General features: G+C 36.6%; 1 protein-coding gene across 1 annotated transcript in view; it reads left to right on the top strand.

Annotated features, from left to right (window-relative positions):
• LOC306867618 (E3 ubiquitin-protein ligase RNF123-like) overlaps positions 1-14,699 on the top strand; it is a 148,890-nt gene that overhangs the window by 54,432 nt on the left and 79,759 nt on the right. The window contains exons 29-32 of the mRNA XM_079413383.1: positions 28-115; positions 1,029-1,116; positions 1,893-1,977; positions 7,527-7,666. Of these exons, the coding sequence (XP_079269509.1) occupies positions 28-115; positions 1,029-1,116; positions 1,893-1,977; positions 7,527-7,666 (401 nt within the window). The remainder of the gene's footprint in view (positions 1-27; positions 116-1,028; positions 1,117-1,892; positions 1,978-7,526; positions 7,667-14,699) is intronic.

The following is a 14,699-nucleotide window of genomic DNA, read 5'->3' as shown; positions in this document are numbered from 1 at the left end:
TTCTTTCTACTTTATTTTCATCCACAGATATCAAAGATTCACTGATGCAGGCTTTAGCCAGTTACGTGTGTTACCCACAATCCCTGCGTGCCGTCGAGAGGATCCCAGAAGAACAGTAAGTGCTTAAGCCTGCGTTTGCATCAAAGTGCAGTGATTAATGTTTTTTTTTTGCTACTGCGTTACTTGTTTTCATCTCACCTTAGACCAGAAATGCACTCAATGCACGTTTGCAAATGCTGATGTTAATGCTTTGCTAATACATTGTAAGTGTACAGTTGTTTTATGGTTTTGATGGTTTAGATTTCTTTTGTTTTTGATGCATTTGTTTTTTGTTTTTTTCAGCTGATTCTTTGTTTTTTGTTTTATTTTTGATGACTTTTGTTTTGCCATGTTTTTGATAGTTTGGTTTATTTTTTAAGGGTTTAGTTTTGCTTTTTTTGTTTTTAGTTTTGCTTTTTTACTTTGTTTTGTATTTTATGTTTTAAAGTTGTTTTTGCTTTGTTTTTTTATGGTTTAGCTATGTTGTTTAGTATTTAGTTTTTTTGTTTGTTTTGCTTTTCATAGTTTTGTTTTTGCTTTGTTATTTGCTTTTGTTTTTGGTGGTTTCGTTTTGCTTAGATTTTTGTGTCTTTCATGGTTTAGTTTTGCCTTTTTGTTTTGTATTTGTTGGTTTAAATTAGTTTTTGTTTTGGTTTGGTTTAGTTTAGCTTTTTTGTTTAGTTTTTTATGATTTTGTTTAGTGTTTTTGTTTTGAAATATTCATTATAGAAATTTGGTAACTTAAATCATGCCCAATTATGAAAAACCTGTGCACCCTGTTTCCTGAAAATACCATAAAACCAGCCGATTAGAATGAATGTCATTTTTATAAATATCCTGCTGTTTTTGTCTGCAATTTGCATCAGACAACCTAATTTTCATGTATAATGTCTTTATTTCTTTGGTTGAATATTAAATTTTATGTCTTAGTGCATTGTTTTCAGTGTATTTTTTTGATGTGTAGTTATTTATGATGTAATATCTCCCAGGCGGATGGCTATGATGAGGAACTTACTGGCTCCATATGAACAGAGACCTTGGGCTCAAACCAACTGGATCCTGGTTCGTCTTTGGAGGGTACGCTGCATTTCTTTTACTGTCTTACACAATCCCCTCTCCACCCTTTCCACTTCTATCATTTTATCTTCTCCTTGCCTTTTCTCCCCCCCCCCCCCCCCCCCCCCCCCCCCATTATGCCATTAGATTCCATCTCAGAATCACCCAGGTGCATTATATCAGGGCCATTATGCAGCATATCTCCGCTGTTTCCATTTAACTTTTATGAAATGGGCCTGACAAACCAGCTACTTCCATTTAGTTGTTTAACATTTATTCCGCTCTCAGTGCCAAAAAAAAGGGGTGACTTGTTTTCTCTTAGAGAAAACATTATTGGGTTTATTCATCCGTAATAGTATGATTATGTGTCTGTTCTTGGAGTTTCTTGGAGTGTTGTTCTGTTGTTGTTTTAACTTATGATAAAAAAAATAAATAATAATCCAGTTTGTAAATTAAATCTCTCTTCACACAGAGATGAGTAACTTTAATGTTACCACACATCATTGGTCACAAAAGAGTGATTTGTTTCCTTACTTCTTTTAGGCCTTGACACACACAAAATGCAGCAAAATATTTTTACTACTTTTCTTCTCTGTTCGCACTTTTTATTGTTAACCCCTCACTTTTAACCTTGGGTTAATGTGGTCTTGGGTTAGTGACAATTGCCTTCTACAGCTAATTTATTTCTAACTAGTTCATGTTGTTATGGTTAAAAATGCATACATTTGAATGTGGTTGTTACTCACTCAGCTTTGCAGTCTGTACGTGGTTTTATATTTTATTCCTCCTGTCAACAGGGTTGTGGCTTTGGCTACAGGTACACACGTCTGCCTCATCTACTGAAGACCAAACCGGAGGACGCAAACCTGCCCAGCCTGCAAAGTGAGTGACTGTCCTGTTTTCCTCCATCTTTATTTTGAGCCTATCTTCAAACTTTACACTTTATTTTTTTGTCTCTGAAAACGGTTTCTTTACTTTTCTGTCCTTTCTGTTTTCCATTGAATTTATATTTGTTATATACTTTGCTAATGCTTCAAAATCATTTAAATATTTTGTGAAAATTAAATAATTATAATAGAATTAGAGCTTGTGATAGATTGAAATGTAATTAAATTATTGATATTATAGTATATAGAATATATCAGTAATGAAGATCATTCAAAGCCATCATACTGAACAGCATTGAATAGACAAAAAAGGCCTTAGATATATAAAATATATAACATTAAAAAATAAAACAAATACAGGGTTGCACATTTTGCCTAAATGAAGCCAACACTCAGTAAAGGCTTGCTAGTTTGGGGCCAAATATTGGTTTGTAGTTATTGATACATTTATATATTTACATTTCCATAAATTATATACTTAAAATTCCATAAATGAAAGAAACATACATTTTCTCATAATAATGTTGGTAGCAGGATTGAATGATTGAGCTTGATGAATGCTGTTATAATATTGACATTACACAATTATGTAATGATATTGAAATGTACTTCCTGTTGTGGTGTAAGTGTCCAAATGATGTCATTTCTTTCTGGGTATCACAATTAAGGAATGTTCCACTTTTAATGGTGGGAAAATCATGAAATTCATTGAATACCATTTCAACAGATTGTTTACCCGAAGCTGCATGTAAAACTGAGCGAGCATCCATTTGAAATCAAATCATTTTTGTTCTGATCCTGGAATCTACATCCCCACTGATGTTATTAGGAAGTCATGATCAATAATGTAGCACACTGAGTACAGATGCTGTTTTACTAGAGCGGTTTTAACATCAACCTGTTCTTCTGTGCTTCTAACTCATTGAAGTCGAACTTGGCACTTGCATGCGCACAAACATTCTCTGTGATTTCTTTCAGCAACTTCAGATCAATACTTTTTAAGAGACCATCCGTTAAGTCAAACCATCTGTTGCGTCAACCAGAGATGTTTGCCCTTATCAATTTACTTACAATTAGCAGTACACTTTGAATTTAATCACTCACAGTTCACTGCCAGCCTATTTTTATTTTTTTTGAATACATAAAAGATCAGCTCAGTGTATTGGGAACTTCCTGAGGGAAAACCTGTGAACTGATGTCTTGCAATCTCCTTTTCATGATCAATATGAAATGTTCACAACCGATTTTACTTCTATAATCTGACTTAATTAAATGGAAAACAGGATGTTCAATAAGTACCATGCACTTCAGGGGTCGATTTTATTCATCAAGAATTGATTGTCAATTTGCTTACCAGAAGTTTAATCAGGAGGCCAATGCTTTGCTGAGAGATATAAATTGTAAAGTTGTCACTTTGTGAAGGGACACTTGTCTTGACACTTCAGCTTGTCTTGTACGTGATGCATGAATTCCCTCCCTGGTCTGATGGGTCTTGTCTCAATGCTAATTCCATCTTTTTTTCCACTCTCATTTGCATGACGTCCAGGGGATTTGTCAATTGCTAGTTTTCAAAGTAAGTTTAGTTCCCATTTGGTAGTTTTCACCTTTGGTTGACCCTTATTAAACACTTTCCTAATTGCTGGTTTGCTCTGATGTAGCCTGAATGACTGACGGGAGCGTAAAGCAGGCTCACAGCAGACTGATTTGCGTTTAGGATTGTGTCCACATGACCATTTATCCACTCTTAAAATTAGTCATAGTGCTGTCTTGTACCATTCAGTTTTGCCCAAGTTTGCTCCTGTAGTCCCTTCTAGCCGTGTCTTGTCCTTGCCAGTAATTTGTTGTTTTTTCCCTCTGTAATTGTGCCAATTACCATGCGATTAATGTGTCACCTCTGTGTCCTACTCTAGATTATTAGTTAATTATGCTGCTCAAATGTTGGCTGCAGACCAAATTCAAATATTCATCAGAATCCACATTTTGTACTTGGTTAAAAAATGCACTGGTAGTACTTAAAAAGTCCTAGAAAAATGTACCATGGTACTGTTTCCACTGAAATAAGATAGTTAACTAGTTGACTCAGTGATCTGGTTGGAGTAGTTCCCAGGTGGGCAGATTGTTAGTGAATAATTGTGCTTAACTCTGGCCCTCGAGGTCTTCTTTCCTGACTTGATCAAACTTGCGGAACTTAGTAATCCTGAAGACCTGTATTAGTTCAAGTGTGTTTGATTTATGGTTGGAGCTAAACTCTGCAGGAAAGTGGACCTTGAAGACAAGAGTTGAGAACCCCTGACCTGAACTTCAGTATGCTCCTCACCCAAAGCTATAATTTCAGAAGACTCGTAGCACACAAGTTGACTACTTTTTTTTGATGGTTCTTGATCTTTTTTGAAGCCTGAAACCTCCGGTCCACAATTGTTATTACATGGAAAAGTGCGACCGGGATATTCTGAAAAATTGATCCTTTAATGTTTCTTGGAAGAAAAGTCAATGTAGGTTGTGCCTAGCCATTTTGTTTATCGGATCCTACCTTAAAGCAATTTAAAATGGAATTGACTCTGCAGTAACCGAGTGATTGTTTGCCTCTCAATGCCTGGAGTTCTGAAACGTGTGCATCATGCCCCATAGCTGCCTGCTACCTGGTCTCTCTTATGGCTTTTCATTCTATGTTTATTCCTCGCTTATTGTCCTCCAAACCTTATTTTCCAAGCTGCCACTTACACAGACTTCATTTGTTAAATTAAACATAAAGGTTGCATCTCTATCTGAGACCTGGACCTCAGTGTCTAATGATTAGCTTTATTTAGATCTTTATTGCCATTGCTTGCTCTTGCTTTTAACACTGTGCTCCAAGGCTTTTAGCGTGTTTGCGATCGCTGTGCTTTTCCAGATAAGGTATTAAATTACCCAGTGTCCTCTTTGTGCACATATAATGAGAGAGAGTGCCCTTTCTGTGTTCTCCAGACGTGGTCAGATAGCAGTAATAGAACTGCTTGGGGGGGGGGGGGGGGGGGTGCAATGGTTTCCCATCAGCCCTATGTTTTGTTGTTTCATTATTTTGTTATTTGGTGTCGTCATTCTGTTCGCATGCAATGTTCAGATCTGATTGTTTCCCCTCTCGTACGTCCATGCCGGTCTGGTATTTGCCGTTTTGTCTTATTATTGAAGAATTAGGGTTGTTGGAAAAATATGGATTTTTCATGGAAACCATGAAAAGGGTTATATTATGGCTAGACGGACAGGCCTTTTGTAATACTGATTGTGATGGAACGACTGTTTTTACTTACATCAACGCTGCCCCGACTCTTCGATCGCCTCTCTTCAGAGAAAAGTGCAATCACGATCCCTGTTGAGCAGCGGTGATGAGGCATACCTGAAGTTAATACTGCCTCATCACTACTGCCTTTAAATGCAGAGCATACCTCTCCACGAGAGACCAATCTCTTCCCCAGTGCATGCATAATGGTTTCCAAGGTATAATGGCACCTTACGCACTTTGCCGTGGCCCCGGGGAAGCCAGGTTGTCACACTGTCAGAAGAAATGTGCAAAAATTGTACCTTGTACCTAAAATGCCTTGTCACTGGGGTAGAAGCCTCAAGTACACCTTGTACCTGTACCTTATTTAGGGGTGCATATATAAGGTACAGAGGAGTGCCTTTGAGGGTACTGCCCGAATAACGAGCACAGGTTTTTTTTTCTGAGGATGTATTGTTGGGGAATAACAGTTAAAACCCATGGACCAGGAATGATGAACAAAGAACATAAAATAAATTTACTGAAGAAATAGTTTGCAGTTTCATCCGCAGAAGTCAGCTTTAACACTCGCGATGGAGTTTGTAGGCCGCCCTGCTTTAAAATTCAAAAACACCAGCAATTATACCCTAACAGAGGTTGCTAATTGCATCAATGCATAAGTCATCAAAATTCTGATTGGTTCTAAAACCTAGATAAACTCGGACAATTTCCACATATGGACTCAAGCTTGAAGCATATCTTCTGATGACTATTTTAGTGACAAGTGATCAGAGGTCCGACGCAATACGTCTCTCCAAAGACGTAGATCTGATATGCTGGACATTGGCAGTGGAACGTTTGTCCTGGACTGTCTGAGCTTCTCCTTGTACAGACAGATACTAACACACATACGCAGAGAAACACTTATCTTACTTCAAGGTTGCCTCTGCCCTAAACCTTACCATTGTGATTACACGCACAATGAGAGCAGCTTCTTAGAGAGTAGAAAGGCAGACTAAAGCCATAATCAACTTATTCTCTAACATGCATAAATGTAACTTTGATTAATAATTATTCAATAAATATTATAATTAATATTATTATGAAGGCCATTGTAGATTTGCCATCCACTTCTTCAGTATGAAAGCCGCCAGCCTTCGAATTCCAGATTTCAAGGGGAGAGTCTGTAGACCACTGGACCTTGCCTGTGGCTGAACCTTTATTAACACCTCCAGACCTTCCAAGTCCAGTTATTAATGGGTTAGTTCACCCAAAATGAAAATCCTGTCATTAATTACTCACCCTCATGTCGTTCCAAATCCATAAGACCTTATTTCATCTTCGAAACACAAATTGAGAGAAGTCCAAGAGCTTTCAGACCTTCCGTAGACAGCAACGCGACTACCACATCCAAGGCCCAGAAAGGTCGTAAGGACATTGTTAAAATAGTCCATGTGACATCAGTGGTTCAACCTTAATTTTATGAAGCTATGAGAATGCTTTTTGTGCGCAAAGAATACAGACTTTATTCAACAATTTATTCTCTTTCGTGTCAGTTTTCGACGCGCGTTCACGAGAGTACCACGATGCATGCGTGTGATGCTGCTGACGCAGGAGCCGGCATTTTGATGTAGAAGACGGATGCGCTGTGCCTTGAAATGGGAGAGAAGAAATTGTTGAATAAAGTCGTTATTTTTTTTTCTTTGCGCACAAAGTTTTCTAGTAGCTTCATGGCATTACGGTTGAACCACTGATGTAACATGGACTATTCTTTTGATGTTCTAACTACCTTTCTGGGCCTTGAACATGGTAGTTGCGTTGCTCTTTATGCAGGGTCAGAAAGCTCTCGGATTTCATCAAAATATCTTAATTTGTGTTCAGAAGATGAATGAAGGTATTATGGGTTTGGAACGACATGAGGGTGAGTAATTAATGACACAATTTTCATTTTTGGGTGAACTATCATTTTAAAATCTCCTTTCAGTTCAACCTCATTCTCTTACGGGCACTTCATTCCCCCTTTTTAATATTTGAAAATAATTTCAAATGAACACGTCTTTGCTTAGCTTGCCACATGATGTAAGTTATGTCTGTTTTTATAACACTGTATAGAAAAGGTTGGTTTGATCTTTGTGAGTACATTTGCTTGTCCACAATTGATCTTATTCAGAGAAAGAAAGACGTGACCTAAAGTATTTGTGAAGTGACTACCCATAGTTTGCTTTTATAACTTTTGTTATACTCATGATAAAATAAAAAAAAAGATCATAGACATGCTGAATGAATGTGCTTTTCTCTCATTGTTACAGAGCCCTGTCCATCACTTCTGCTGCAGAGACACATGGCTGAACTCCTTAGTCAAGACAAAGACATGGCTGCCAGTTTCCTCAATAGCGTCTTAAACCAGCTCAACTGGGCCTTCTCCGAATTCATCGGCATGATACAGGAGGTAAGAATCTTTTGCCTTCATACTAGACAAACAGAAAGTCTCACCTCAAAACCAGACAGAAGTTGAAGCTTCAACATCCTGAAGCAAACAGAGCAAAGTTTTGAAAGTACTATAGAGCTTGAGTAATATCTATATGTGTGTGTATAATAAATATATCATTTTTTATTTGATATATTTGATTTTTTACCAAAAGTTCAATGAAACTCTACTTGTTTAAATTTGTAACTGATTGTTTTCTCCGCCCTACTGATCAGCCCTCTAACACTAGCTTTCAGAGCCTCAATCAGAGCCTGTGAATTATTCACAATGACTATGTAATCATGACTGCCACTTGATATTTGAACTGAATTACCATCATCTTGCATTTTCTGTGTAAAATGAATCTTTGCGTAGTTCAAGTTACTTAGTCTTTGAAATATTCATTAGATGTGTTTGATTTATGTCAATAAGAAGTATAATAACAAGACTTCTGCAGCTTTTGAAGAAAATGGAAGTGGTGCTTGCCCATGCAAACATCAACGCCACAATGCTAGTGTGATGCTAATGTGTTTTAAGCATTTGCTAGGTACTTTTTTTGGGTGTTGTGGATGGCTAAGTGGTTGTTAGAACTTTGTAGGTGGTTCCTATTGTGTGTGTGTGTACGTGTGTGCGTGCGTGTCCTGTAGAGTTTAGCTCCAAACCTAATCAAACACACCTGAACAAGCTAAGCAAAGTCTTCAGGATTACTAGGGCTACAGGCAGGTGAGTTTTTTTTTTTTTTTCAGGGTTGGAGCTAAACTCTGCAGGACATCGGCACTCCAGGACCAACGTTGCCTACCCCTGTTCTAGAGTGTTGCTAGGCTGTTGTTTGAGTGTTCTAGGTGGTTGCTAAGGCATTGCTAATGCTTTCTGACTGGTTTTTGTGGAGTTTTATTAGGTGTTAAGTAAAGCGCTATATAAATGCATCATTCATTCACGACAAACAGAGCAGTCCATTGTGTTACACCTGTTTCACACATACTCAGTTTGCAGAACGTATGTGGTGCATATTTTTTTTTTCCGCACCCACGATAACGGATTAGAGCAGGGCTATTCAATTAACTTCATTTGAGGGCCGGATTATTGAACAGAAAATTTGAAGGGGGTGGGGGCCATCCTGATCTATAAAATTAGAAATTAAATTGAAATTTAAAATCTATAAAAGGTTAACATTAGTGCTGTCTGTCAATCGATTTAAAAAAGTAAGATTTCTCTGTAATTCATCATGATTAATCGCATATTTATATTGTCATAATTAGGGCCCAAGCCAGTAAGGCGCAGGGCCCTATTGTTCCCCTAAGGATTATTAGGGCCCAAGCCAGTAAGGCGCAGGGCCCTATTGTTCTTCTAAGGATTATTATTTTTAGGGCCCAAGCCAGTAAGGCGCAGGGCCCTATTGTTCCCCTAAGGATTATTATTTTTTTTTTTTTTATTATTTTTTATTTCGACTATCCGGGTACTTTTGGGGGCCTTAACGTGCCCGAAAACTCTTGAAAATTGGCACGCACGTTGGAACCTGCGGCCATTAGGACGCCGCTGAGGCTGGGACCCGGGCGTGGCACAGGGGCTCTACGGCGCCCCCTGAAAAATTGTCAGAAAGCTTGATGTATAGCTCACACATACTTGCACGTATTCATATGAAACTTGGTACACATATAGAACTCATTGAGCTGAACAACTTTCACGCTGCATGTTTTAGGCTCCGCCCAACAGGAAGTCGGCTATTCAGGGCTGTTTAAAAAGCGCATGCTCTGGAATTTGATATACTCCTCTGAGGATTTCCATACGATTGCCACCAAACTCGGTGAACATGATCTCAAGACATTGGGGACGCTAAATTGCGAAGATATTTTTGATATGTCGAACGGTTTGCCCGTGGCGAGGCGATGAAGTTATGGCGAAAAATGAGACCCAGGAAATGCCTAATAACGTCCACATACATTGTATGATGTAGATCAAACTTCAGTGATTTGTTCGTTGTATGATGCCGATCGGATAGATGTGACTATTATGACTGAAAGTTATAGCGCCACCAACTGGCTGCAGGAAGTGTCGTTTTCAAAATGCTTTGAATTCAGCATCTTATTTTTACTCGATTTGCTTCAAACTTCACCAGAATAATGTCAAAACACGGCCGATGTAAAACTGTGAAAGGAATATTGATATCTAAAATTATGTTACCATGGCAACGTGTCAAAGTTGAAAATTCGTTTCTGGTGATTTTGAGGCAGATAACATGTTTAGAATGTCATGAAACTCAACACACATATCAGTATTAATGATAGTTAGACACTGGAAAAAGCTCATAAACGGGCGTGGAAGAGGCACTCTATAGCGCCACCTTTTGTCAAAAATGGGGGGGTTAGTTTTAGCTACAGACACCAAACTCGGTACATAAATTGTTCTTATTAATCCGGACAACTTTCTAATTTACAGTCATTAGCTACGACCAACAGGAAGTCGGCTATATTTATTTTAATGTGGGTTTTTTAAAAAAACGGGCTGTAAACAAATTAATACTCCTCCAAGCAGAAACACGGAAATCACACCAAACATTTTTTATCATGATGCCAAAATACTGAAGATGCTAAATTGCGGACGGATTTAGGATATCTTGAACGATGATTTAATGGCAATTTATTAAAGTTACAGTAAAAAATAGATTTTTTTTTTTTTTTATCTTTTAAGAGCAGCTTCCAAACACTTCATAAAAAATTACATACACAGAACAATACAGTGTGAGGATATGTGATTAATTTCATGAATTTACAATACACTATGCAGAGGAGAAAATTAAAAAACTATCAGAGAGTTGATATACTGCTTCTGAGTGAGAGCTCCTGTCACTGCATCTGAGTGAGGGGTGGGGGTGGGGTGGGCTGTGAGTGACTGTGAGTGACTGTGTGGATTGAGCCAGTGGGTGAGAGAGAGAAAGAGAGAGAGAGAGAGGGTCTGTTTTTTTAAATCTTTAAAAAATGCTTATAAATCATTAAAGATTTTGATAACACTTTATAATAAGGTCTCAATTCTTAACATTAGGAAATGCATTAATTAACGTGAACTAACAATGAAAAATATATTTTTACAGCATGTTAATTCTTCCATGATAGTATGAACTAACAAAGAACAATTTTTTTAAAAGCATTTATTAATCTTTTTAATGTTAGAAAAATAATCATGTTCAAAAGATAAACTTTAAAATTTAATAATATATTAACACATTTTGGAATTAATATTGATCAACATTAAATGGTATATAATTATTAATGATTATATATATAATGATAGCTACAGACACCAAACTCGGTACATAAATTGTTCTAATTAATCCGGACAACTTTCTAATTTACAGTCATTAGCTACGACCAACAGGAAGTCGGCTATATTTATTTTAATGTGGGTTTTTTTTAAAAACGGGCTGTAAACAAATTAATACTCCTCAAAGCAAAAACACGGAAATCACACCAAACATTTTTTCTCATGATGCCAAAATACTGAAGATGCTAAATTGCGGACGGATTTAGGATATCTTGAACGATGATTTAATGGCAATTTATTAAAGTTACAGTAAAAAAGAGAAAACTTTTTTTTTTTTTTTTATCTTTTAAGAACAGCTTCCAACCACTTCATAAAAAATTACATACACAGAACAATACAGTCTGAGGATATGTGATTAATTTCATGAATTTGCAATACACTATGCAGAGGAGAAAATTTAAAAACTATCAGAGAGCTGTTTCAATGCATCTGAGTGAGAGCTCCTGTCACTGCATCTGAGTGAGGGGTGGGGTGGGGTGGGCTGTGAGTGACTGTGTGGATTGAGGAGCTGGGTGAGAGAGAGAAAGAGAGAGAGAGGGTCTGTTTTTTAAAATCTTAAAAAAATGCTTATAAATCATTAAAGATTTTGATAACACTTTATAATAAGGTCTCATTTCTTAACATTAGGAAATGCATTAATTAACGTGAACTAACAATGAAAAATATATTTTTACAGCATGTTAATTCTTCATTGATAGTATGAACTTACAATGAACTAGCGATGAACAAAATATTTTTAATATTAGAAAAATAGTCATGTTCACAAAATAAAACTTTAAAATTTAAAAATATATTAACACATTTTGGAATTGATTTTGATCAACATTAAATGGTATATATTTATTAATGATGTTAACTAACAACAGTTAAATAATGTTTTTTAACATTGGTTAATTCACAAATAACATTAAATATTAACAATATATTTTTTACTTTATTCATTTGTGTTAGAAAAAATTATTCATGTTAGTTAATGGAAAAATAAATCATTAAAAAATTCTTATAAATCATTAAAACCTTTTGGTAACTATAATAATTTCTCATTTGTTAGCATTAGTAAATGCATTAACTAACATGAACTACCAATGAAAAATATATTTTCACAGAATTTAAAGTTTTATATGTTGTTCTGTGTGTGTGTGTGTTTCACAGAGTTGATGGTTTGGATTAACTCTTTAATTGCCGTATCCCTTAAAACCAAACTGCCAGAGGGTTACTGTGATGCGTGTGCTCGCTGGGCACCGTTTTATCGATGCCACCGGGGTGGCGTATGCTGACGGCTTGGGCCCGTCATCGCTGCTTGCAGCTATATTTTTTTTTTTTTTTTTTTTTATTATTTTTTATTTCGACTATCCGGGTACTTTTGGGGGCCTTAACGTGCCCGAAAACTCTTGAAAATTTGCACGCACGTTGGACCCTGCGGCCATTAGGACGCCGCTGAGGCTGGGACCCGGGCGTGGCACAGGGGCTCTACGGCGCCCCCTGGAAAATTGTCAGAAAACTTGATGTATAGCTCACACATACTTGCACGTATTCATATGAAACTCGGTACACATATAGAACTCATTGAGCCGAACAACTTCCGAGCAGCATGTCATAGGCTCCGCCCAACAGGAAGTCGGCTATTCAGGGCTGTTTAAAAAGCGCATGCTCTGGAATTTGATATACTCCTCTGAGGATTTCCATACTATTGCCACCAAACTCGGTGAACATGATCTCAAGACATTGGGGACGCTAAATTGCGAAGATATTTTTGATATGTCGAACGGTTTGCCCGTGGCGAGGCGATGAAGTTATGGCGAAAAATGAGACCCAGGAAATGCCTAATAACGTCCACATACATTGTATGATGCAGATCAAACTTCAGTGATTTGTTCGTTGTATGATGCCGATCGGATAGATGTGACTATTATGACTGAAAGTTATAGCGCCACCAACTGGCTGCAGGAAGTGTGTCGTTTTCAAAATGCTTTGAATTCAGCATCTTATTTTTACTCGATTTGCTTCAAACTTCACCAGAATAATGTCAAAACACGGCCGATGTAAAACTGTGGAGGGAATATTGATATCTAAACTTATGTTGCCATGGCAACGTGTCAAAGTTGAAAATTCGTTTCTGGTGATTTTGAGGCAGATAACATGTTTAGAATGTCATGAAACTCAACACACATATCAGTATTAATGATAGTTAGACACTGGAAAAAGCTCATAAACGGGCGTGGAAGAGGCACTCTATAGCGCCACCTTTTGTCAAAAATGGGGGGGTTAGTTTTAGCTACAGACACCAAACTTGGTACATAAATTGTTCTTATTAATCCGGACAACTTTCTAATTTACAGTCATTAGCTACGACCAACAGGAAGTTGGCTATATTTATTTTAATGTGGGTTTTTTTTAAAAACGGGCTGTAAACAAATTAATACTCCTCCAAGCAGAAACACGGAAATCACACGAAACATTTTTTATCATGATGCCAAAATACTGAAGATGCTAAATTGCGGACGGATTTAGGATATCTTGAACGATGATTTAATGGCAATTTATTAAAGTTACAGTAAAAAAGATAATTTTTATTTTTTTTTATCTTTTAAGAGCAGCTTCCAAACACTTCATAAAAAATTACATACACAGAACAATACAGTCTGAGGATATGTGATTAATTTCATGAATTTACAATACACTATGCTTAGGAGAAAATTTAAAAACTATCAGAGAGTTGATATAATGCTTCTGAGTGAGAGGTCCTGTCAGCCTGCAGCTGAGTGAGGGGTGGGGTGGGGTGTGAGTGACTGTGTGAGTGACTGTGTGGATTGAGCCAGTGGGTGAGAGAGAGAAAGAGAGAGAGAGGGTCTGTTTTTTTTAAATCTTTAAAAAATGCTTATAAATCATTAAAGATTTTGATAACACTTTATAATAAGGTCTCAATTCTTAACATTAGGAAATGCATTAATTAACGTGAACTAACAATGAAAAATATATTTTTACAGCATGTTAATTCTTCCATGATAGTATGAACTAACAAATAACTTTTTTTTTAAAGCATTTATTAATCTTTTTAATGTTAGAAAAATAATCATGTTCAAAAGATTAACTTTAAAATGTAATAATATATAAACACATTTTGGAATTAATATTCATCAACATTAAATGGTATATAATTATTAATGATTATATATATATAATGATAGCTACAGACACCAAACTCGGTACATAAATTGTTCTTATTAATCCGGACAACTTTCTAATTTACAGTCATTAGCTACGACCAACAGGAAATCGGCTATATTTATTTTAATGTGGGGTTTTTTTTTAAACGGGCTGTAAACAAATTAATACTCCTCCAAGCAGAAACACGGAAATCACACCAAACATTTTTTCTCATGATGCCAAAATACTGAAGATGCTAAATTGCGGACGGATTTAGGATATCTTGAACGATGATTTAATGGAAATTTATTAAAGTTACAGTAAAAAAGATAATTTTTTTTTTTTTTTATCTTTTAAGAGCAGCTTCCAAACACTTCATAAAAAATTACATACACAGAACAATACAGTCTGAGGATATGTGATTAATTTCATGAATTTACAATACACTATGCTTAGGAGAAAATTTAAAAACTATCAGCCTGCTTCTGAGTGAGAGCTCCTGCCACTGCTTCTGAGTGAGGGGTGGGGGTGGGGTGTTGTGGGGTGTGAG

Source organism: Barbus barbus (assembly GCF_936440315.1).
Source record: "Barbus barbus genome assembly, chromosome: 49".
In the NCBI taxonomy this organism is placed as follows: domain Eukaryota; kingdom Metazoa; phylum Chordata; class Actinopteri; order Cypriniformes; family Cyprinidae; genus Barbus; species Barbus barbus.
The sequence above is the reverse complement of the archived record's forward strand: the minus strand, read 5'-3'. Positions and strand labels throughout refer to the sequence as shown.